Below are 22,228 nucleotides of genomic sequence, written 5' to 3'. Positions count from 1 at the left end.
TAAAGAACCACATCTTGTTTGCCACAGGAACTTTGAAAACTTAACCCAGAAAAAATCAGACTTGGTAGAGAACTAAGTCATCCAAACTAACACTGTCAATATCCAGAACTGTACCTAGTAAAATTTGTTGATGACCAAAAATTGCTGGAAGATTGAAACGATTTTTTGGGGTTTTTTTGTATATTTTTTTATTGGAGTTTGATTTGCCAACATATAGCATAACACCCATTGCTCATGCCGTCAAGTGCCCCCCTCAGTGCCTGTTACCCAGTCATCCCATGATTAAAAAGGTTTTTGACAAAATATAGATCTACAGAATTGAACTAGGAAAAATTGGACTTTGTTTTTTAAAACGAATTTAAAGAAATACCAACATGGGGAAAACTATGATTGCTAAATCTGATAAATACAACAATTATGTATAAGATCAATAAACTAAATCCGCCATAAACATGAAAAGCAATTAATTCTGACAACAATAATTACAGTAAAATAAAAATGAAAGTGGAGGGATGCCTGGGTGGCTCAGTGGTTTAGCGTCTGCCTTCGGCTTGAGTCGTGATCCTGGAGTCCCGCATCAGGGCTCCTTACATGGAGCCTGCTTCTCCTCCCTCTGTCTGTGTCTCTGCCTCTCTCTCTTTGTGTCTCTCATAAATAAATAAATAAATAAATAAATAAATAAATAAACAAACAAACAAACAAACAAACAATCTTTTTTAAAAAAAGAAAGTGGAAAAAATCAAGAGTGGTTCAACCATCTTGAAATTTTTTTTTAATTTTTATTTATTTATTCATGAGAAACAGAGAGAGGCAGAGACATAGGCAGAGGGAGAAGCAGTCTCCATGCAAGGAGCCCAATGTCGGACTTGATCCCAGAACCCCAGGATCACACCCTGAGCCAAAGTCAGACGCTCAACCACTGAGCCACCCAGGCGTCCTGAACCATCTTGAATTTAAAAAAAAAAAAAAATTGAGGAATAAAATTGAGTTCATGGAGTTAGATCTTCAAAATATTGTCTTGGTTAAAATGCACTTCTGTGTATATAATTCTGGTTAAAATGTTTGGGTTCGGGATCCCTGGGTGGCGCAGCGGTTTGGCGCCTGCCTTTGGCCCAGGGCGCGATCCTGGAGACCCGGGATCGAATCCCACGTCGGGCTCCCGGTGCATGGAGCCTGCTTCTCCCTCTGCCTGTGTCTCTGCCTCTCTCTCTCTCTCTCTGACTATCATAAATAAATAAAAATTAAAAAAAATAAATAAAAAAAAATAAAAAATAAATAAAATGTTTGGGTTCTTAACAATCAAGTCTTAACCCTAGCTTTATTGGCAGAGTAGCAGGGTCAAAATAGTGGGAATCTAAATGTCTTGTAGGGATTATAGTAAGAGGTTCTAGGAAGATTACAAGAAGACTGAGGAGGGTGCTATCCAAACAAGAGGTGATGAAAGTTCCATTCAAGTAAGAGATTGAAAGCTCAACATGAAAGTCCATGGCCCAGGTGAGGTCTACAGGTAGATATGAAAGTTTCTTACAACTTCAGATCACAGGAGCCATCCTATGAGTCCTAAACCCAAACGCCAACCAGATTCCATTAGCTTGATGATCTAGCATTCAGCCCTCACCCCTATGGAGGGAGATGTTTGCACTTACTCTCTGGTAATTTCTGAAGTCTCAGAAGAGCCATAATCACGACCATCCTCAGCGACTGGGTAATCAGGTTTCCCCCAAAAGTTTGGAGAGTTCTCAGCTCTGGGATAGTCTGGTTCCCAAAAAAAGTTTGAAGAGTTAGGTTGATTCTCAGCTCCTGGATAATCAGGCTCTCCCAGAACATCTACATATGGAATGATTCCAGAACCAGCATGTTCTGGGTTCCTTCTGGAGCCTGGATGGTTGGAATTTGCTCTGGAGCCAGGATGGTTAGTGTTTCCCTGGGCTCCAGGGTAGTCTGGTTCTCCCAAATAGTCAAGATAATCAGGATTTGTTCTGGAACCTGCATAGTTTCCACTGCTTCTGGAGCCTCCAAAGTCAGAATTTCGTTGGGATTCAGAGTAGCCTGGCTCTCTGGATGAGCCTGAATGGGATGGTTTGCTCCAAGATCCAACATAATCTGGCTCTGCCAGAGATGTGGGATAATCTGAACTTCTGGAGCCAGCAAAGAATGGATTGCTTCTAGTGCCAGACTCTTCTGGATTATTCTGAGATCCAGGATAATCTGGTTCTGCTAGAGACTTAGGATAGTCTAAGCTTGTTCTGTAGTCTGCAGAGTATGGGTTGCTCCTGGGGATAGGGTAGCCTGAGTTTTTCAGAGTATCTGGAGAATCTGTATAATCCTGAGTTTTCAAATGCCCCCATGAACGGTTCCAAGATCCTGAATAATCAGGGTAATCTGAATCTTCCTCATATCCATTATTCCTGTAGTAGGCAGACATGCTGGTATGGATTCTTTACCCTAGAGTGTTAAAATGTTCCTTCATTTGCAGTTACTCAGGGATCTTTTTTTTTTTTTAATCTGAAAAACAAAAAGAAGAAAAAATTCAGATAGTTTTGCTTCCCTGCAGAAATTGCTGGTTATTCTCCTATTCTCCTTTCTTTCACAGTTGGGTACACAGCTGCCCAGAATCAGGACCTTGTTTCCCAGCCTCCTGTGCACCAAGATGTGGCCACAAGAGTGGACAATTGGACATGAGCAGAAGCAATTAATATAATTCCCAAGTTTGTGCTGTTTAAGGCAAGGAGCATATTTACTAGGCTATTACACATTTCTCCTTTTGGCATCAATGCCCTGATTTTCATTTAGGGACCTGCCTCTCCCCATTCCGGACGCCAAGAACAGTCACACAATCCAAGCCTAGACAATCAGTGTCCACTATGCCCCTGGCCACAGGGTTTGGTTCAGGAATGGGCACCTAACCCACATTGGTTCCCCAGGAGCTTGACTGGGAAAGAGGAACCTTTATGTCACTAGGTTACCATGGTGATAGAATGTGAGCCTGGACATGCTAGTGTAGTGTTCATAGGAACAGAGAAGAAAATAAGTAGAGAAGAAAATGTAAAGGAAAAATCAAAGGATTTGTGGACTAACCAAATATGGGAAGGGTGAAAGGCAAGGAAATGAAGACAAAAATACCTCCAAGTTTCAGGGCAGTGTGATTAGATAAAGTGTTGAGGTCTCTGAAAGCAGGAAGTAGACCATTTTTAAAGTTCACCCGATGTTTACAAGTTTACCTCTACACAAATGAAAAGGGTTAGATTCTTTGTTGAGTAATCAGAGCTGAAGAATTAACCTTCTGTCACTAACTGTCGCCTTAGAATGTTTATTTGCCAACTCAGTTCCATATTCCTCAACATAATGGAGGCTGATTGTTTATTATTTTGTCCTTGCCCAGCAATCATTTCTCTTTTGTGATAGCACTTTTCCTTGAGTAATACCTCTTCTCCTCTCAATTCACATGTGCCAGGTGCGGATATATGACCTAAGCAGAATTCTTTCTACCCACAGTGATTGGGTCAGGGTACATAACCCAGTCAGAGCCAGGAAATTCTGGGAATTTTATCAGAAATTTTGGGAAGAGAGAAGCTTTCTTATGGCTGAACTTGGAATGAGGAAGTTATTAAGACTGAAGCTGCAGTGGTCACCAGTGGAGGAGGCTGTTTGAGAGTGATATCAACAGGGAAGAGATAAGAGTCAGAGATAAACCAAAAGATCAGATGTTGATGACAGTGTTCAAGCACTTGAATCCACCCATGTCTGAAAGCAGCTGACCACTGGATACCTGAATCATTACATTCCCTTTAGACTTAAGTTTGTTTAAGTTGGGTTTCTGTCATTTGCAAATGAAAGAGGATTCTGACTAACATGTCCAGTTTGGCAAACAGAAAAATCTACACACACACATACACACACACACACACACACACACACACACATCTACAGAAACTGAGAGTGCCATGAAAACGAAACGAAACGAAATGATAATGCAAATTTTTTCTGATGACATGGAATACGAACCCATTCATTTGCTTATATTTAAGACTACAAGTGAATACATTTATGATCTAGGATTTCCATGGCCTACCAAAATCCCAGCTATTATGTCTAAGAAGCTAAATGATGCCTTTCAGGGCAGCCCTGGTGGCGCAGCGGTTTAGCACCACCTGCAGCCCAGATCGTGATCCTGGAGACCCGGGATCGAGTCCCATGTCAGGTTCCCTGCATGGAGCCTGCTTCTCCTCTGCCTCTCTCTCTCTCTCTCTCTCTCTCTCTCTCTCTCTCTGTCTCTCATGAATAAATAAATAAAATCTTAAAAAAAAAATGATGCCTTTCCAAGTTGAGAAAATGGAACCTGGTACAACAATACCAACCTAAGAGAAACAAGTATGTCCTCCAAAAGGCAATAAGAGCATTCTCAGCAGATTTTTTTCTATAAATGCCAGAAATTGGAAACAACCAAATGGCCTTCAACAGCAGACGTCAATCAACTGTAGTATAGTCATACAATGAAATACTACACAGATATAACAAAGACTGACCTTCAGGTACTTGCAAGACATGGATGCAGTTCACAAATAAAACAATGATTGCAAGAGTTAGATACAAAAGTGTATAGACAGAATAACATTTATACAAAGTTCAAGAACAGGCAAATTAGTAAATGGTGCTAGAAGTCAGGATAGTGATTACTTTGGGGAAAGGAAGAGATGGGAAATGACATGAGGGGGGCCTATGGGTACTGGAATGCATGGGTGATGGTTACGTGTGTGTGTGTGTGTGTGTGTGAGAGAGAGAGATATACATATGTGTGTGAAAATTCATCATATACACTTAAGAATTGTGCACATCCCTGTAAATATATTTGTCCTGAATTTTAAAAAGAAATTGAAAATGAAAAAGACCTAAACCAGAAGTCCTAACACAAAACCCTCTATTTCCCCCAAAAGACTATATAACAATTGAAAAAAAGAATGGTTCTGGCTCACAAAGATTCCCAATTTTCTTATATGTATATCACAGAAAATCTGAATTAATGAAAGCAAAAGCTAGGTAAGAACAGGACACGTTATCTGAATTAAATCATCTATATGTGCTGCTGTAAAATGAAAGTGGTTAGAAGCCAGCCCTTGGCATCAGGTATAACTGAATTCAGTTTCCCTCTGCTGGCTGTGGGGACCTGGGCAAGCCACTTAACAACCTCTCTGAGCCTTTTTCCTCACCCATCCAATCCTGACAATATCTCATTAGGCTGTTGTAAAGAATGAAGAAGATAAGGCACATAAAGTAGTTGATACCTAGGAAGTGTTCACCAAAAAGAAGCTTTTATTTACCATTATCTGTATTTATGTGTAGTATAAACTCTGGCAAGTTCCAAAAAAGAAGGGAATTGGTGGACAATTCCCAGGGCATGATTAAAAAATAGACAATGTTATACTTATGATAAAGTAGAGAGAGGTGCAATTCTGCATAATTCCTAGGTTGACATAGTGATTTTACACAAGAACTAAATTTGACTCTGAGCTGCTGCTTCTTCTTTTTTTAGGATTTATTTACTTATTTGAGACAGAGACAGGGAGCATGAGGGGAGGGGCAGAGGGAGAGGGAGAGAGAGAACCTTCAGCAGACTCCCCACTGAGCAGGGAGCCCAACTCCAGACTCTGTCTTATGATCCTGAGATCATGACCTGAGCTGAAATCGAGAGTTGGATGTTTAACCAACTGAGCCACCCAGCTACCCCACTATGAGCTTATTAGCCCAGACTGAAAGAGAATCATGATGAGCTATCTAATACTACTTGTGAAAAAGAGGAAGTATACTAGTTTTTTAAGAGGGCCACACTTTTTCCCAGGATGAATTTTTGAAAAGAATATACCATAAGAATGTTTCCAAAGGGATAGGATAACCATTCAAGGTCAAGGCTCAAGGTCACCAGCAAAAAGTTCATGAAGCTCTAGCAAATCCAGGCCAAGTTGCAGGGGTAGATAGGGGAAGAGACCCTGGAGTTCCCTCCAGGTCACTGTGAGATCAGCATCCCCCTTGCAGAAAGGCAGCAGCATAGGATTATTTCTGACCAATGGTTTGTGAGCATAATGATTGTGTCACTTCTAAGCCAAAGCATTTAAGAGCCAAAACACAACCTTCTAGCTTCATTTTTCTTCCTGCAATGGCAGTGAGTGTCATTTCAGATGGGAACCCATTCATCAGCCTGGGTTTCTGCCTGACTATTTAGAGCACAGCCCACCTCTACCAACCCAAAATAGCTTCTCATAAGAAAGAAATTTTATGAGTTAAACAACATATTATATATTCACAGAAGATTATAGATAGATGATAGGTTTCATTTGTGATCAGCCAACAATTAGTTCCAAGTTTGTTGGTACAGTTCTCTGTTCCACTGGCATCATCTGACAGGAGCTTATATACTCCACATCTTTTTCACGGCCCAGGCACAAATGGTGCTCTAACCATTACCATCCGCACTGGGACAAATTCCTAAACAAACAAAAACTAAGCCCACAGAAAAGGATTAGAAAAGAGGAGGAAGGAGGAAATAACCACAAGAAAATAGTCTTGTATTAATTGTCAGATGAAGTGGGAGTGATCTTCTGAGAACCTCACTCAGTTTCCTCTTAACTCTTAGAGAAACAAATGTCCCGCCCTTTCAAAAGAATACTTCTAAAAAAAACAAAACAAACAAACAAACAAAAAAAAAAAACAAAAGAATACTTCTGCTTTGCGCCTTGGAAAAGTACAGAGGATATGAAATATTTTTTTTCCTTCTAAATTGTATTGCTCTATTAACTTCCCAATAAGGGCTATTGAGCTATCTATTCTGAGTCTTCCTTTTGACATCCCATTGACTTCCGTCTTATCCTGGACATCCCATTTAGGTTTCCCACTTCACAGTTTCAGTAGTTTTCAATCACTTTCCCAAGAAATTATATGCCCTCTAAATCTGTTCATTGTAGACTCCCTGTTTGATCTTTCAAGGCTCCTAGTTTGAATGGGTGATCGGAACAATCCTGTATTTGTCATTCAGCAAGTCTAGGAATGTTCAGGGGATAAATTACATCCCCTGATGAGGTCTCATTCAGGCCACTTATCTGAATATCAGCCACTTCTTAGGCTTCTCAGACTTAAGACAACATAAGCCAAGGCAAGCCACCTATAAGCTTGGTTCTGCAGCCACCAGAGTGGCCTCACAAATCACAGGGATGTGGAGGCACGAGGGTTGTCAGGCCAACTTTTGTGGGTAATGACAAAAAGAATTGGAAACAATCCAGAAACCATGAACAAAGGATGGGCCAAATCAGTGACAGCACATCTGCATAAAAGAATATTATGGAGCTATCAAAAAGAATGCTTGACATCTACACATAGCAGCAGAAGACAGCTGGCTATATATGGCCTCTCTCTCTAATCTTTTTTTTTTCCTTCTCTCTTGCCCCAGGCCCAGGGCCAGGCTAGAATTGTGGCCATGCAGTCATAAAGGTGCAAAGGTTAATTATGTTCATTGAGGCCAGTTATTACCCAAAAGAAAAGGAGAGAGAAGTCATGGCCTTGTAAAACAGCACCAAATGCAGAACAACATCCCATAAGAGGAGAAGCCAGGTCACAAATTTTAATTTCAGCTGTACCTTTTATCTTTTAAAAAGGTGAACTTTCGGGGCATTTGGGTGGCTCGTTAGTTAAGCACCTGCCTTTGGCTTAGGTCACAATCCTGGGGTCTAGGATTGAGCCCCACGCTGGGAACCCTGCTCATTGGGGAAGTCTGCTCCTCCCTCTCCCTCTACCCCTCCTGCCACTTGGTCTCATTCTCTCTCTCTCTCTCTCTCTAATAAATAAATAAAATATTTTTAAAAATTAAAAAAATAAATGAAGAAGTGAACTTTGTCATGCCAACAAGTGACAGGGAAAACCTTTGAACCTAAGTGAAATCAGATGTGCTGATACGTAGTGTGCCAGCTACATTCCAACAAATGATATAAGATACATGCATATTAAGACCTACAGTCAGGGCGCCTGGGTTGCTCAGTGGTTTAGCATCTGCCTTTGGCTCAGGGAGTGATCCCAGGGTCCCAGGATCGAGTCCCACATCGGGATCCCTACATGGAGCCTGCTTCTCCCTCTGCCTATGTCTCTGCCTCTCTCTCTCTCTCTCTCTCTCTCTCTCTCTCTCTGTGATGAATAAATAAATAAAATCTTTAGAAAAAAAGACCTACAGTCAAAATTACCAAAATAATCCTGTAGAAATTTGTAACTAGTTCCAAAGAGCCACTATCCATTTGGCTTGAGTGTTTTCAATTTCACTAGAGATGGTCCCCAAATAGTTACACCAATTTCCAATGGTGGTAGGTAGGTTTTTTTTTTTTTTTTTAAGATTTTATTTATTTATTTATTCATGAGAGAGAGAGAGAGAGAGAGACACGCAGGCAGAGGGAGAAGCAGGTTCCATGCGGGGAGCCCAGCATAAGACTCAATCCCGGGTCTCCAGGATCATGCCCTGGACTGAAGGCAGCGCTAAACCGCTGAGTCACCTGGGCTGCCCTAGGTAGTCTTTTCACTTGCACATTGTCACCCCAGAAAGACAACCAGGAATATTCCCCAAACTGGTCTTTCTTACTTTCCCTAGAGTACAAGTCAGTCCCATATGCAGCTTGCAAAAGTCAAGTGCAAGATACTAATAAGGAAAAGCAAGGGGGATGCCTGGGTGGCTCAGCAGTTAAGCATCTGCTTTTGGCTCCAGTCGTGATCCTGGAGACCCAGGATAGAGTCCCACGTCGGGCTCCCTGCATGGAGCCTGCTTCTCCCTCTGCCTGTGTCTCTGTCTCTGCCTCTCTCTCTCTGTCTCATGAATAAATAAATAAAATCTTTAAAAAAAATAAGCAAGGATGACAGGAATTGCCTCAGTATTATTTTTTTTTAAGATTTTATTCATTTATTCATGAGAGACACAGAGAGATGCAGAGAGGCAGAGACACGAACATTAGGAGAAGCAGGCTCCATGCAGGAAGCCCGACATGGGACTCGATCCCAGGTCTCCAGGATCATGCCCTGGGCTGAAGGCAGCGCTAAACCGCTGAGCCATCCGGGCTGCCCCACCTCAGTTAAATGAGGTTTTGTCCATCTCACCACTGTTCCCATCGGAGGCCAGAGAATTCTTTTTGCCGGGCAGCTGTCCTGGGCATGGTGGGATGTTCAGTAGCACCCCTGGTCTCTACCTTCTTGGTGCTAGTAGCACTTCCCCCAAGGTCTGACAACCAGAAATGTCCCAGGCATTACCAAATGTCTGCTGGGGACAAAATCACTACTCCCACCATCCCACTTCTGTGTTTCAGAACAACCAAGTTAAACTGATATTAATGCAGAAAGATCTAAAAGGGTTTTTCCCTTTGGGGAAATAACTGGCCTCAATGAACATTCTCCAAGTCAACTATGTGAAGAAAAAAATCATAGGAAAAAAAGAAAAAAGATGCAGAGCCAAAGGAGACTTCGTGACATTTTGTGAAAGCGAAAGCTAAGTGAAGAAGTGAAGTGGACAAAGTAAGAAAATGTGAACTGAGACATTATAATTCTTACTATTATCCCGAGCCAGGCAGCGAGCAGAACGATGTATATGTTTGCTCCTGCTTAGTCTTCACTTGATTCAGTGTGGAGACTGGCCATGCTCTCATCTTATAGATGCGAAATTAAGGATCAGAAATACTTAGTAACTCCTCTGAGTTCTCACAGATAGTGAATGGGGACAAGGATTTGAATATAAGTTCCTTAACTACTACATTTGACCACCTCCCATGCAGACAGACTTTTTCACTTTTTAATTTACTCATTTAATTACTTACATATTTGGAACAACCAATGAAGATTGCTCAAGCAGAAAGGGAAATAGGGGCACATTTTCCCCTCTATTAAAGATAGAAAATAAAACCACACAACTCTGATCCAAGTGAAAAGAAGCCTTCTTCGCAGGAAGGAAAACAGCAAACAGGCTGAATAAAAAGGAGGCAAGGGTAGGCATAAAGATAGACACATAGGGGTACCTGGGTGGCTCAGTAAATTAAGCATTTGACTCTTGATTTCAGCTCATATAATGATCTCAGGGTTGTGGGATTGAGCCTTACATTGGGCTTGGTGCTCAGCACAGAGTGCTTGAGATTCTCTCTTTCCCTCTCCTCTGTCCCTCCACCTGCTCCATTAATTAATTAATTAACTAATTAATTAAATGTTTTAAAGACAGACACATGGACTAATGGAATAAAATGGAAATCCTGGAAATAAACCCTTGCATATAAAGTCAAATGATTTCTGACAAAGGTACCAAAATCATTCAATGAGGAAAGGACAGTCCTTTCTTTCCTTCCTTCCTTCCTTCCTTCCTTTCTTTCTTTCTTTTCTTTCTTTCTTTCTTTCTTTCTTTCTTTTTAGGACAGTCCTTTTAACAAATGGTGTTTGAGAAACTGGAGAACCACATGCAAAAGAATGAAGTTGGACTCTTATCTTGTACCATACAAAAATCAGCTCAAAATGGATCAATGACCTAAAAGTAGGACCTAAAACTGTAAGACTCTTAGAAAAGAGTCTTCATGTCATTGGACTTGGCAATGACTTCTTGGATATGACACTAAAAGCACAGGCAACTAAAATAGAAATAGATCAACTGGCCTACTTCAAAATGAAAACTTTCTATACATCAAAAGACACAATCCAAAGAGTGAATAGTCATCCATGGAATGAAAGAAAACATTTACAAAGCATATATCGATAAAGGGTTAAAATCTAGAATATAGAAAGAACTACCACAATTCAACAACAACAAAAAATCCAACAAAGAACAAGATTTTAAAAATAAGCAAAGCACTTGGACATTTATTTATAAAAGATATACAAAAAGTCAACAAGCACATGAGAAGATGTTCAACATCACTAGTCATAGGAGAAATGAAAATCAGAACCACAATGGGATGTCATATCTTTTTTTTTTTTTTGTCTTATCTTTTCTATTAGGATGGCCACTATCAGAAAAACAGAAAACAGCAAATGTTGATGAGGATGTGGAGAAACTGCAATCCTTGTGCATTACTGGTGGGAATATAAAATGATGCAGCCATTACAGAAGACAGTATGACAGTTCCTTAAAAAAGTAAAAATAGAGGGGTGCCTGGTGGCTCAGTGGGTTAAGCAGAAGCTCTTGGTTTCAGCTCAGGTTGTGGTCTCAGGATCATGAGATCAAGTCCAGCATAAGGCTCTGGGCTCAGCTCTGAGTCTGCTTGGGATTCTCTCTCCCTCTCCTTCTGGCCCTCCCCTCTGCTCACTTGTGTGCTCATTCTCTCTCTCTCTCTCTCTCTCTCTCTCTCTCTCTCCATTCTAAAATGAATAAATAAATCTTTAAAAAGATTAAAAATTAAAAATAGAATTACTATCTGATTCAGCAATTTCACTGCTGGGTATATCTGAAAGAATTGAAAGCAGGGTCTCAAAAAATATATGCATACACCCATTTTCATAGCAGCATTTTCATAAAAGTGAAAAGGTAGAGGCAACCTGTGCCCATCAATGGATGAAGGGATAAACAAAATTTGATATATCCATGCATTGAAATATTATTCAGCCTTAAAAAGGAAATTCTCACACCTGCTACAACATGGGTAGATCTTGAGAACATTATGCTAAGTACAACAAGCCAGTCACAAAAAGACAAATACATTATGACTCAGTTGTAGGAGTTATCTAGAGTAGTCAAGTTCACAGAAATAGAAATAGGCAGAACAGTGGTTACTAGGGGCTGGGAGGAGAAGGAAATAGAGAATTGTTTTTGGTGTTTGATGGGTATACAGTTTCAGTGTTGCAAGATGAGAAAGTTCTGGAGATGGGTTGCACAACAATGTGAATGTATGTAACACTACTGAATTGTATACTTAAAAATGGTTAGCATGATAAATTATTATATGTATTTTATCGAAATTTAAGAAAAAGAATAGTAAAGACAAAAAAAAAGGAAGCAGGAACTTTTCCAAATCATAGTCGTTTCAAAGTTAAAACCCATTTTCTAAAAAAAGTTAAACACTAAAGCAGTGTCTAGGGGAAAATGGGAGAGAAAATGCTGGAATAAGCTGAATGTATGAAGGCTTTTTTCCCTCCGTTCCCAAATAAGCTGCAGAAGCTTTAAAATAAATCAAAATTTTCTATAATCAAAGCATATTGAGTTTTTGAACTGTCATTTACTTAAAGCCTCAAAATAAGCACAATAAAATCATCACTGAAATGTTGAGCATAGAAAAGAAAAAAAAAGAAACGTTGAGCATAACATTCATCCCAGCAATAAAAGGAAATTGAAAAACCAACAGCCCTGAACACATTTTCAGTTCCATCTTGACAAAGACATTTGACAAATGGGACAACTTTCAGCCCACCTCCTCTACCAGAGTGGCAAGCAACAAAAGAGAAGCAAAATCTAGGGGTACAGATAAGAGTGAAGAGGATTCTCTTGCTTATCCAGAGGAAATCACTTCCCGAGGGCTCCAGAAAAACCGGAGTTAAAAAAAAACACAGAGAGAGAGACTCCATAACCACCCGCCCCACCTCCACCCCAATGCTGCTTGATGGTTTTCCACTGAAACTAGAATAACATTTCAACTTTTTACCATGGGAGTACCTGGCTGGCTCAGTTGGAAGAGCATGTGACTCCTGATCATGGGATCATGAGTTCAAGCCCCAAATTGGGGTTAGAGATTACTGAAATAAGTAAAACTTTAACAAAAAAAAGTAATAATAAGTAAGGGCACCTGGGTGGCTCGGTAGGTTGAGTGTCCAACTGTTGGTTTCGGCTCAGGTCATGATCTCTGCGTCAGCCCTCAAGTGAACTTTGCACTAGGTGTGGAGCCTGCTTGAGATTCTCTCCTTTTCCCTCTCCCTCTGCCCTCCCACTACTTGCACTCTCTTTCTCTCTCAAATATTTTTTAATGTTTAATAAATAAAAATAAATTAAAAATAAACTCCTTACTATGATGTGAAAAGTGTACATGAGCTGGCCCCTGTCTACTTCTGCCCTTGTTCTTCGTTCTCAAAATCAAGAATCAACACACTTTACTGGTAAAGAACCAAATAGGAGGGTACCTGGGTGGGTCAGTGGTTGAGCATCTGCCTTTGGCTCAGGTCATGATCCCGGGTCCTGGGATCGAGTCCCACATTAGGCTCCCCACAGGGAGCCTGCTTCTCCTTCTGCCTACATCTCTGCCTCTCTCTGTGTGTGTCTGTCATGAATAAATAAAAATTAAAAATAATTAAAAATAAAAAAATAAATGCTGCTTTGATAGAAAGGTCTCCTTCATTCCTCCACATGCAAATAGTTCTCCCTCAGCCTCTATCATAAATTCCCATCCTTTAAGCCCACGGACTTAACAGTTTGTAATTATATATTACTTCACGTGCTTATATTGTTCAATATTTGTCCTCCACTAGACTGAATGTTCTGTGATGGCAAGAATTATACTATTTTGCTCACTCTATCCCCAGCATCTAGCGCCATGCCTAGCATGTAAGAGCACTCAATATTTGTTGAATGAATGACTGAATGTTGTCCCACAAAGTTTTCATTCATGTCATCCATCACCTAGAGTCCATCATGGTGATGACACCCTCAACCAGTGGGAGGCAAAAACAAACCTACACTGGACTAGATGGACTACTCTGGGGAAGATGGGGTGAGGACCCATATTTTTTCATGCCTGCATCCATTTTTGGCACAAACATATCCCATTTATAAATTGAGAGTTTGGGATTAGTTCAGGGTTTCTTGAAAGGATCGTTTCCCTTGTGGAAAATAGTAAGAAATCTCCTGGCAATCAGTCCTTGCCTCCTAATTCCCATTCAGTATTTCTAACTAACAGCTAGGTAAAGTCTCCACTGGTGCTAATTAGTCTTTAATACCTGTCTGAATTTGCCACTGTCTCTTTTTCTTTTTTAAGATTTTATTTATTTATTCATGAGAGACACACACAGAGAGAGCCAGACACAGTCAGAGGGAAAAGCAGGCTCCATGCAGGGAGCCCGATGTGGAACTTGATCCTGGGACTCCAGGATCACTCCCTGAGCCGAAGGCAGGCACTAAACTGCTGAGCCTGCCCAGGGGTCCCATCACTGTCTCTTTTTCAACAAAGATAGAACAAAGCTCCAAGCTCAGAACCCTCATGAGGCCACAATTTATCACTAGGATTTATTTTATTTTTGAAATTAGCGTACAATATCTTTGGTATCTAGTTCTACAAGTTTGAACACATGCATAGCCACCACCACCACCAGGATACAGACCAGCTCCATCACCCGAAAATGCCCTCATGCCACCACTTCTGTGATCAACCCCTCCTACCACCCTCTGCCCACCACTGATCTATTCTCTGTCCTTCTAGCTTCACATTTTTCAAAATGTATAAATGGAATCACACAGAATGTAGCCCTTTGAGACTAACTCCTTTCATTCAGCATAATCTAGCTAGGATTTAATAACATGGTTTGGTTTTCCCTGTATGTATGTACATATATAGTCACCTATATTTATAAGCAAGTGATACAAGTTTTCCATTTACAAAAATGACGTAAGTTTCCTTTTAAAATGAATCAGTTAGGTAAAAATAATAGATAAATATTAGTATGTGTGGTAAGAAAAGGGGCAAAATCATGAAGGTGGAACACAAATGACTAAATTCTGGATTACAATAGACATTATACAATAATATAACTGCACCCCCTCACCCCAACACACGAACACAAAATACCAGTCTGTAATTCTAAGAACTCCAGAAAGGGAAGAAAAAAAGAATTTTACAAGAAGAATCAGTCCATTCCTAGGCATCTCATTTCAAGAAAGCTTTCGTAATCACAGTTCTGGAAGCTTCGATTCCACTTGATCTTGGAAAAACAATTCCAACACAAAGAGGGAAGGCCATCACCCATCTCTGAGCAGTTACCAGAGCAGGAAGCCATCCTACACTTGAACACACCCACATTTCAGCAGAGACATAGATTTTGTTTGCCATGCTCTTTGTTGCCATGTTATCTTAATAATTACTTTGGCTGTCATCATCCACACCACTACAAATATATGCTTTAGGATCTTTTATCTGCAGTGCATAATGTTTAGAACGAGAAAATAAAGGCAATTTAAATAGCATCTAATAAGCATGTGAGGGCAAAACCTTCAATCACCCATTTAACAAAACCCTCTGGTTACTAAGCATTAATCTCCATGGGACATTTCAGAGACCGTTTCCACCTTTGACCCAGGTGCAGTCATAGCCATACATTTGGATCCTGCAGAAAACAAGGTCTGTGTTTGCAAAAGATCAATATCAAAACTCTGAATAGAATGGGAAAATACAAATAGAACTAAGTCAGTATATCTTCCTGTCCTTTATGTTTGCCCTTCATAAAATAATTTAATTTTTAAGACATTTACTTAATTCCCAAAGAATGGTAATTATATTTTATGACTGCAAAAAGAGGGGCACCTGGGTGGCTCAGTCTGTTAAGCATCAGAATCTTGGTTTCAGCTCAAGTCATGATCTCAGAATCATGGGATTGGCCCCCCATGTAGGGCTCTGCAATGGGCATGTAGTCTGCTTGAGATTCTCTCTCTCCCTCTCCCTCCTCCTCTGCTCCTTCCCCCACTCTCTCGCTCTCTCTAATATAAATAAATATATATATATATGTTTTTATAGATTTTATTTTATTTATTCATGAGCGAGAGAGAGAGGCAGAGGCACAGGCAGAGAAAGAAGCAGGCTCCATGCAGGAAGCCCAATGTAGGACTCAATCCCGGGACTCTAGGACCACGCCCTGGGCCGAAGGCAGGCACTAAACTGCTGAGCCATCCAGGGATCCCCAAATATTTTTTTAAAACAAGAATTTAAGATTTTTAGCTTGCTTAACATGTGAGAAAGAGTCAGAGGCTGCCAAATGAACTGGAACTTTAATCTCATGAAGATATCACCTAGACATGGCAAAAATCCACCCAGAGAATGGTCTAATGTGCTACATTTACTGTGGAGGTTGCAAATGCTTTTTATAACACCAAATTAAGATGATTCTAACACATATTTACAATAATTTGGGAAACTTGGATGATAGAGCTGACAAATGTCACCAATTAATCTTCAGAGGAGGGGTACCTGGGTGGCTCACTGGTTGAGTTTCTGCCTTTGGCCCAGGTCATGATCCCAGGGTCCTGGCATCAAGTCTCACATCCGGCTCCCCATAGGGAATCTGATTCTCCCTCTGCCTATGTCTCTGCCTCTCTCTCTGTGTCTCTCACAAAGAAATAAAATCTTTAACAAAATCTTTAGAGGAAAATTCAAGAAAAAGCTAAGATAGGATCATTCTTTTAATTACATGGATGTTTTGAAGGCCCCCAAATTTCATTACACTGGCTAAGATACCTCCTCATTTTATTTTTTTCAAACTATAATCCATTCTTGATGAAAAGTCTCTGCACTCCCTCAGAACTCCCCAAATTCTTTCCAGGAATCTCACTCATTTTATAACCAGAACTCAATCCCTCTCCATGCAAATGACATTTTTAAAAAATATATTTATTTAAGTAATCTCTACACCCAATGTGGGGCTCAAACATCAACCCCAAGATCAAGAGTCACATTCTTTTCCAACTGAGCCAGCCAGGGGCTCCACAAATGACATTTTGTAACAAGACCATCTTGTATATAAGACCATCCTCAAAGTAGGTGAGGCCCACAGGCCTTAGATATAAAGCAGACTGATGCAAGGGAATTGCAAGATGGCATTTGCATTCAGGTGCCCATGCTCTGTTTGAAGCACAGGGTGTGTGGTTGGTTTTTCTTCTCTTAGATTATTGGTAGAAGTCATGTATCTAGGACATTGATTCTCAATCAGTACAGTTTTGCCTCCAGATAGCACATTTCACAACATCTGGAAGCCTTTCTTGTTCTCTCACAACTTGGGGTGAGGTATATGATATTGGCAGTAGGTGGAGGCCAGGGATACTGTTAAATATCCTGTGATGTACAGAATAGTCCCCCCAGAGAATTATCTGACTCAAAATGTTAATAGTGGTGAGGTTGAGAAAGCCCCTTATAGAGGAGATCATCTAGGGCAATACTGTCTAATAGAACATTCTATGATGATGAAATCATTCTATACCATGCATCTTGCAGTTCAAGTCTAGGGAAGAATAAAGCTTAAAGGAACTCCAATATATTTTTTTAAGATTTTATTTGTTTGAAAGACAGAGTACAGAGCAAGAGAGAGAACACAGTGGGTGATGGGGAGGGACAGAGGGAAAGGGAGAAGCAGACCCCCCACTGAGCTGGGAGCCTGATGCAGGGCTCAATCCCAGGACCCTGAGATCATGACCTGAACCAAAGGCAAATGCTTAGCTGACTGAGCCACCCAGGTGCCCTAGGAACTCCAATATTTAAAGCTTCACTAATCAGGGGTGCCTGGGTGGCTCAGTCAATTAAGCATCAGACTCTTGATTTCAGCTCAGGTTATGATCTCTGGATGGTGAGATCAAGCCCAGCATTGAGAGATTTTCTCCCCTTCTCCCTCTGCCCTTTCCTCCATGTCTTTCTCAAATAAATAAATCTTTAAAAATAAATAAATAAAACTTCACTGATCAGTGTACATCAAGCTGGGGAACCCAGGAGACTCACTTGGGAGCTTGCTGGAGATAAGGGCTGTGGATTGTCAATGACCTACTAGTCCCAGTTTACCCAAAACTTTCTTGGTTTTAGCACTGGAAGTTCCATGTCCTAGGAACCTGTCAGTCTCAGGAAAACAACTTTAGCTCATGTCCCATTCCCACAAGTTTCTATTCACTGGGTGTGCAATGGGACCTGATAGTTTGCCTTTTTATCAGGTTTCCCAGGAAATTCTTCTGTATGCCAAGGTTTGAGAATCACTGCAGAGCAGCCAGTTAATGGAAGCTGCAAAGAGCAGGTACACAGAGGTGGGAAGGAGAAAGTAGTGAGTTGCTGACACCCAGGCAGCTTAGTGCCTTCTTGCATGGCTGCACTGCTCCAACCTGCCCCAGAAGAACAAGGACCTCTCTGGGAGAGCCAGAGACAACACAAGATTCATATAATAGCTCTTGAATCCATTGAGACCTGCTAGAAGGAGTGGCCTCCTCTGCAACTCAAGAAAGGATCTCACTTTCTGGAAACCTAAAGGCTGTGGGAACCCCTCCTCATCCCCTTTGCCACCATCCATGTGCTCAGAATCCTGCCAGGAGCAGGGAAAATGATAAACCTTAAGGTCCCCTGTGGCTCTACTGCTTTCTCTACCACTGGGTTTCAGAAAGGCAGGAGAGGACAGTAAAGCTAGGATGAGTTCTATCCATACCCTGTGATTTGGGGTCTGGGGCAAGCCTCTCTGAGAGGAAAAAGAACTCCCTTCTAGATCCACCTCTGGGACTAGAAGCTTAGTTCTTAATCAGACTAATTCAGATCCTCATACTAATCCATATAATGCCTATTTAAACAACCAGCATATTTTACAACCCCAGTATTGTGGTTCTAGATCTGGAGAAAGAAAAACAGAAGCTGAAACCAATGATAACAGGGCACCTGGGTGGCTCAGTGGTTGAGCATCTGCCTTTGGCTCAGGTGGTGATCCTGGGGTCCTTGGGATCAAGTCCCCGCATTGGGCTCTCTGCAGGGGGCCTGCTTCTCCCTCTGCCTCTGTGTGTCTCTCATGAATAAATAAAATCTTAATAAATAAATAAAAAAGAAACCAATGATAACAAAACAACCAATATGTGTGTGCCAGGCATTGTTATAAGAACCTGATGGGTAGGGCAGCCCAGGTGGCTCAGCGGTTTAGCACCGCCTTCAGCCTAGGGTGTGATCCTGGAGAACTGGGATCGAGTCCCATGTCGGGCTCCCTGCATGGAGCCTGCTTCTCCCTCTGCCTGTGTCTCTGCCTCTCTCTCTCCCTCTCTGTGTCTCTCATGCATAAATAAATAAAATCTTTAAAAAAAAAAAAAAGAACCTGATGGGTATTAACTCATTAAATCCTTACCACACACAGCCTTAGCAAATGCTGTTATTTTATTTTTTTAAAGATTTATTTATGATAGGCACAGATAGAGAGAGAGAGAGGCAGAGGCACAGGCAGAGGGAGAAGCAGGCTCCATGCTGGGAGCCTGATGCGGGACTTGATCCCGGGACTCCAGGATCGCACCCTGGGCCAAAGGCAGGCGCCGAACCGCTGAGCCACCCGGGGATCCCCTACTATTCTTATTTTACTCATACTTATTTTACTGAGGCACAGAGAGGTTCAGTAACACCCGGCCAGAGAACACAGCCAACAAAGAGTGGAATACAGTATTGTAAATGCCCCTTTCTCTCAAGGAAGCAAATTTTCTTTTTCAATTCATTTGCTCAACATCCACATCTTGTACTTAAACATCTTTTTGCTCATGCTGGGTAAGCATGAGGTTAAGCTTGGGAAGTTTCTAGATTCAGTGTTATTTGCAGCATGGCCAGGAGCAGAGTGAAGAAGTAAGGAGTTTGTCTGGGACACAAATTTAAGGGGGAGTATCAAAAATCCCCATAACCTAGATAAATACTATCTTATGTAATATTTTTAAAAACTGGAAATAATGCAAAAAACACAGTGACTAGAATATCAACATTTTCAATAAAGAACACACTTTAAAGAACATGAAAGAACATGCTTTCATTGAAAGAACATTTCAATAAAGAACCAGGATTTTTTTTTTTTTTTAAGATTTCTCTTATTTATTTGAGAAAGAGAGCAAGAAAGCATGAGCAAGGGGAGGGAAAGAGAGAGAGAGAAGCCAACTCCCCATGGAGTGGGGAGCCTGACACAGGGCTCTATCCCAGGACCCCAGGATCATGACCTGAGCTGAAGGCAGCCACTTAATCCACTGAGCCACCCAGAAGCCCCAAACCAGGTTCAGGAGGTCTGATTTGTAGGATTGTTACAAATTGGCTCGGTTCCACAGTGACTGGCAGACAGGACTCTGCAATCCAGGCCTTTCATGAGTCCCCAGAATGACAGTTTGGTGGGAAGGGCGGTACACAAATTAAACCATCTTCCTGGGATTTCCACCTACCTCCTCTTCTATAAGGGCTTTCCTCTGATCATACAATTTATAAGTTAAGTCTCTGAAACAGGAGAAAATTCTACCTCTCCTTTGGAGAGCCATGAAATTTCATTTATTGGGGGTTCTAACAGATGAAAGATTGGGAACAACTCTGGACCTCCAGTTCTTCTTGTGAACTTATAGAAATAGAACTTTCTGCTCTTCTTTTAAATGATACCCACCCTGATTTAAATGCCATAGAAAACAGAACTTGTTTGTTCTGACATTCGTTAAAATGCAGAAATCCTACCCCACTCCTTACTTCTTTTCTGTTATTTGAGGAGTGTTCTTTCTAGAAATGATCCTACTGATGATTAGCATTGCATCAACTTGGGTTTATCTCTGGGAACATTGAACCTGAGGTGGATGAAAATAGCCTGAGCAGTAATATAATCCAGACTTCCGGCACACCATTCTGGGAACTCTTGGCAAACATAAGCCATGGTGTTATTCACCGAACTTCTAGAAAGAAGTTTATGCCTTCAACCTGACCCTTCCTCCTGGGGATTCCTCCTAGCCAGAATCCAGGTCTACCCAGCAAAGCATGATTATAGACCTTACTTCTTTAACATCCATATCCACTGAGCTCTTCTTTGCCTCTCCAGGGCAGAAGGAACCTAGTCAGACAACAATATCAATAAGCATAAAGACAGCACTATCTATTGAGGATCTACCTGAGTGCCAGGCACCATGTTATGCCCCTCCCATGCATTAGCAATTGTATCCTCCAACAACTTTATGGAGAAGTATTATCCTCACTTTATGATGATTACATTGAGGCCCAGAGAGGGTTAAGTAATTTCCCCAAGGTCACAAAGCTAAACAGAGGCAAATGGCAGATGGGATTCTAACCTGTGCATCTCTGACTGAACTTGGATCATCATCATCATAATCAGAGGAAGAAGAGAAGGACAAAGAGGAAGATGGGAAGTTAGAGATAATATTTACTGAGTGGCTTACAGTGCACCATATTTTCTTATTAACCCTTATTTCCACCGGGGAAGGTGGGAGCTCTTGGCATACATTCTACAGACAAGCACACTGAACCCTGAAAGGTACAATAACTCACCCACAGTGGCACAGCAGGACCCAAGGAACTACAGATTTTGATTCAGGCAGACAGCTCCAGAGCTTGCTAAGCCTTGCTTCCCGTTTCCCCATAGTCATTCTTCCCTGGGACAAGTATTTATTGTATATTTATTCTGTACCTGGCATCCGGTAATAAGCAATAGGACAGCCTGTTCCTGCCTCCTCCTATGGCACATTCCCAATGGTTCTCTATCATTTCTGTGACCCCCACACCACTTTCCAAACACTTGGGGTGCTTGGGTGGCTCAGTCAGGTAAGCCTCCAACTGTTGATTTTAGCTCAGGTCATGATCTCAGGGTCCTGAGTTGGCTCCAAGCTTAGCAGAGAGTTTGCTTGGGATTCTCTCTTCCTCTCCCTCTATCCCTCCCCCAACTTGTACGCATGTGTACTCTTTCTCTCTCAAATAAATAAAATCGTAAAAAAAAAAAAAAAAAAAAAAATACACCACAAACAACAACCACAAAACGTCTTTCTTACCTGCCCTCCATCTGTTCTGGCGTTTCCTCTCCACTCTATGGAGACAGCGGATTTTTTTTTTTTTTTTTTTTTTTTTTTTTATAACACTAACCCATAAAGCCCATCTTCTTGTGCCTGAGACACAGCTCTGCTTGCTCTTACTCACCGTGCTGGGCCTGCCACTCAGCCTCCAGACGGGATATTTACCAGCTCCTGGCAGTTTGATACCACCCTAGGTATCCTCTCTCCCTTTGCTGCCAGCCAATAAATAACCAGGTCACACTCACTTAAAGTGAAGATTGGTCCTTGATCCCCAATGTCATGGTTGTGCCGTGGCCCCTGTGTACTGAATCTGCAAAGAAGCCCTGCCTAGGAGCCCAAATTGTGTATTTCTTTCTTCCTGAACCCCAGCTCTGCCCTCCCAACAATGTTCTTTTGGCATCAGTACACTATAAAGAGCAAAGTCCTTTCTAGAGGTTATTTTATCTCTTAGACACCATAAGGAAGTAACTAGGCTGATTTTTTTTTAATCCCAGAGAGTGAAGTGGAGTGGAAAGA

The 22,228-nt window shown here is 41.3% G+C and overlaps 1 protein-coding gene across 2 annotated transcripts in view; it reads right to left on the bottom strand.

Annotated features, from left to right (window-relative positions):
• Positions 1–22,228, bottom strand: part of TMC5 (transmembrane channel like 5) — a 65,749-nt gene that overhangs the window by 40,078 nt on the left and 3,443 nt on the right. For both annotated transcript variants that reach the window (XM_077906782.1, XM_077906781.1), the window contains exon 2: positions 1,647–2,505. In XM_077906782.1, the coding sequence (XP_077762908.1) occupies positions 1,647–2,425 (779 nt within the window). In that variant the 5' untranslated portion in view covers positions 2,426–2,505. The remainder of the gene's footprint in view (positions 1–1,646; positions 2,506–22,228) is intronic.

Source organism: Canis aureus, chromosome 8 (genome assembly GCF_053574225.1).
Source record: "Canis aureus isolate CA01 chromosome 8, VMU_Caureus_v.1.0, whole genome shotgun sequence".
Taxonomy (NCBI): domain Eukaryota; kingdom Metazoa; phylum Chordata; class Mammalia; order Carnivora; family Canidae; genus Canis; species Canis aureus.
This window is presented reverse-complemented; position numbering and strand designations above follow the sequence as displayed.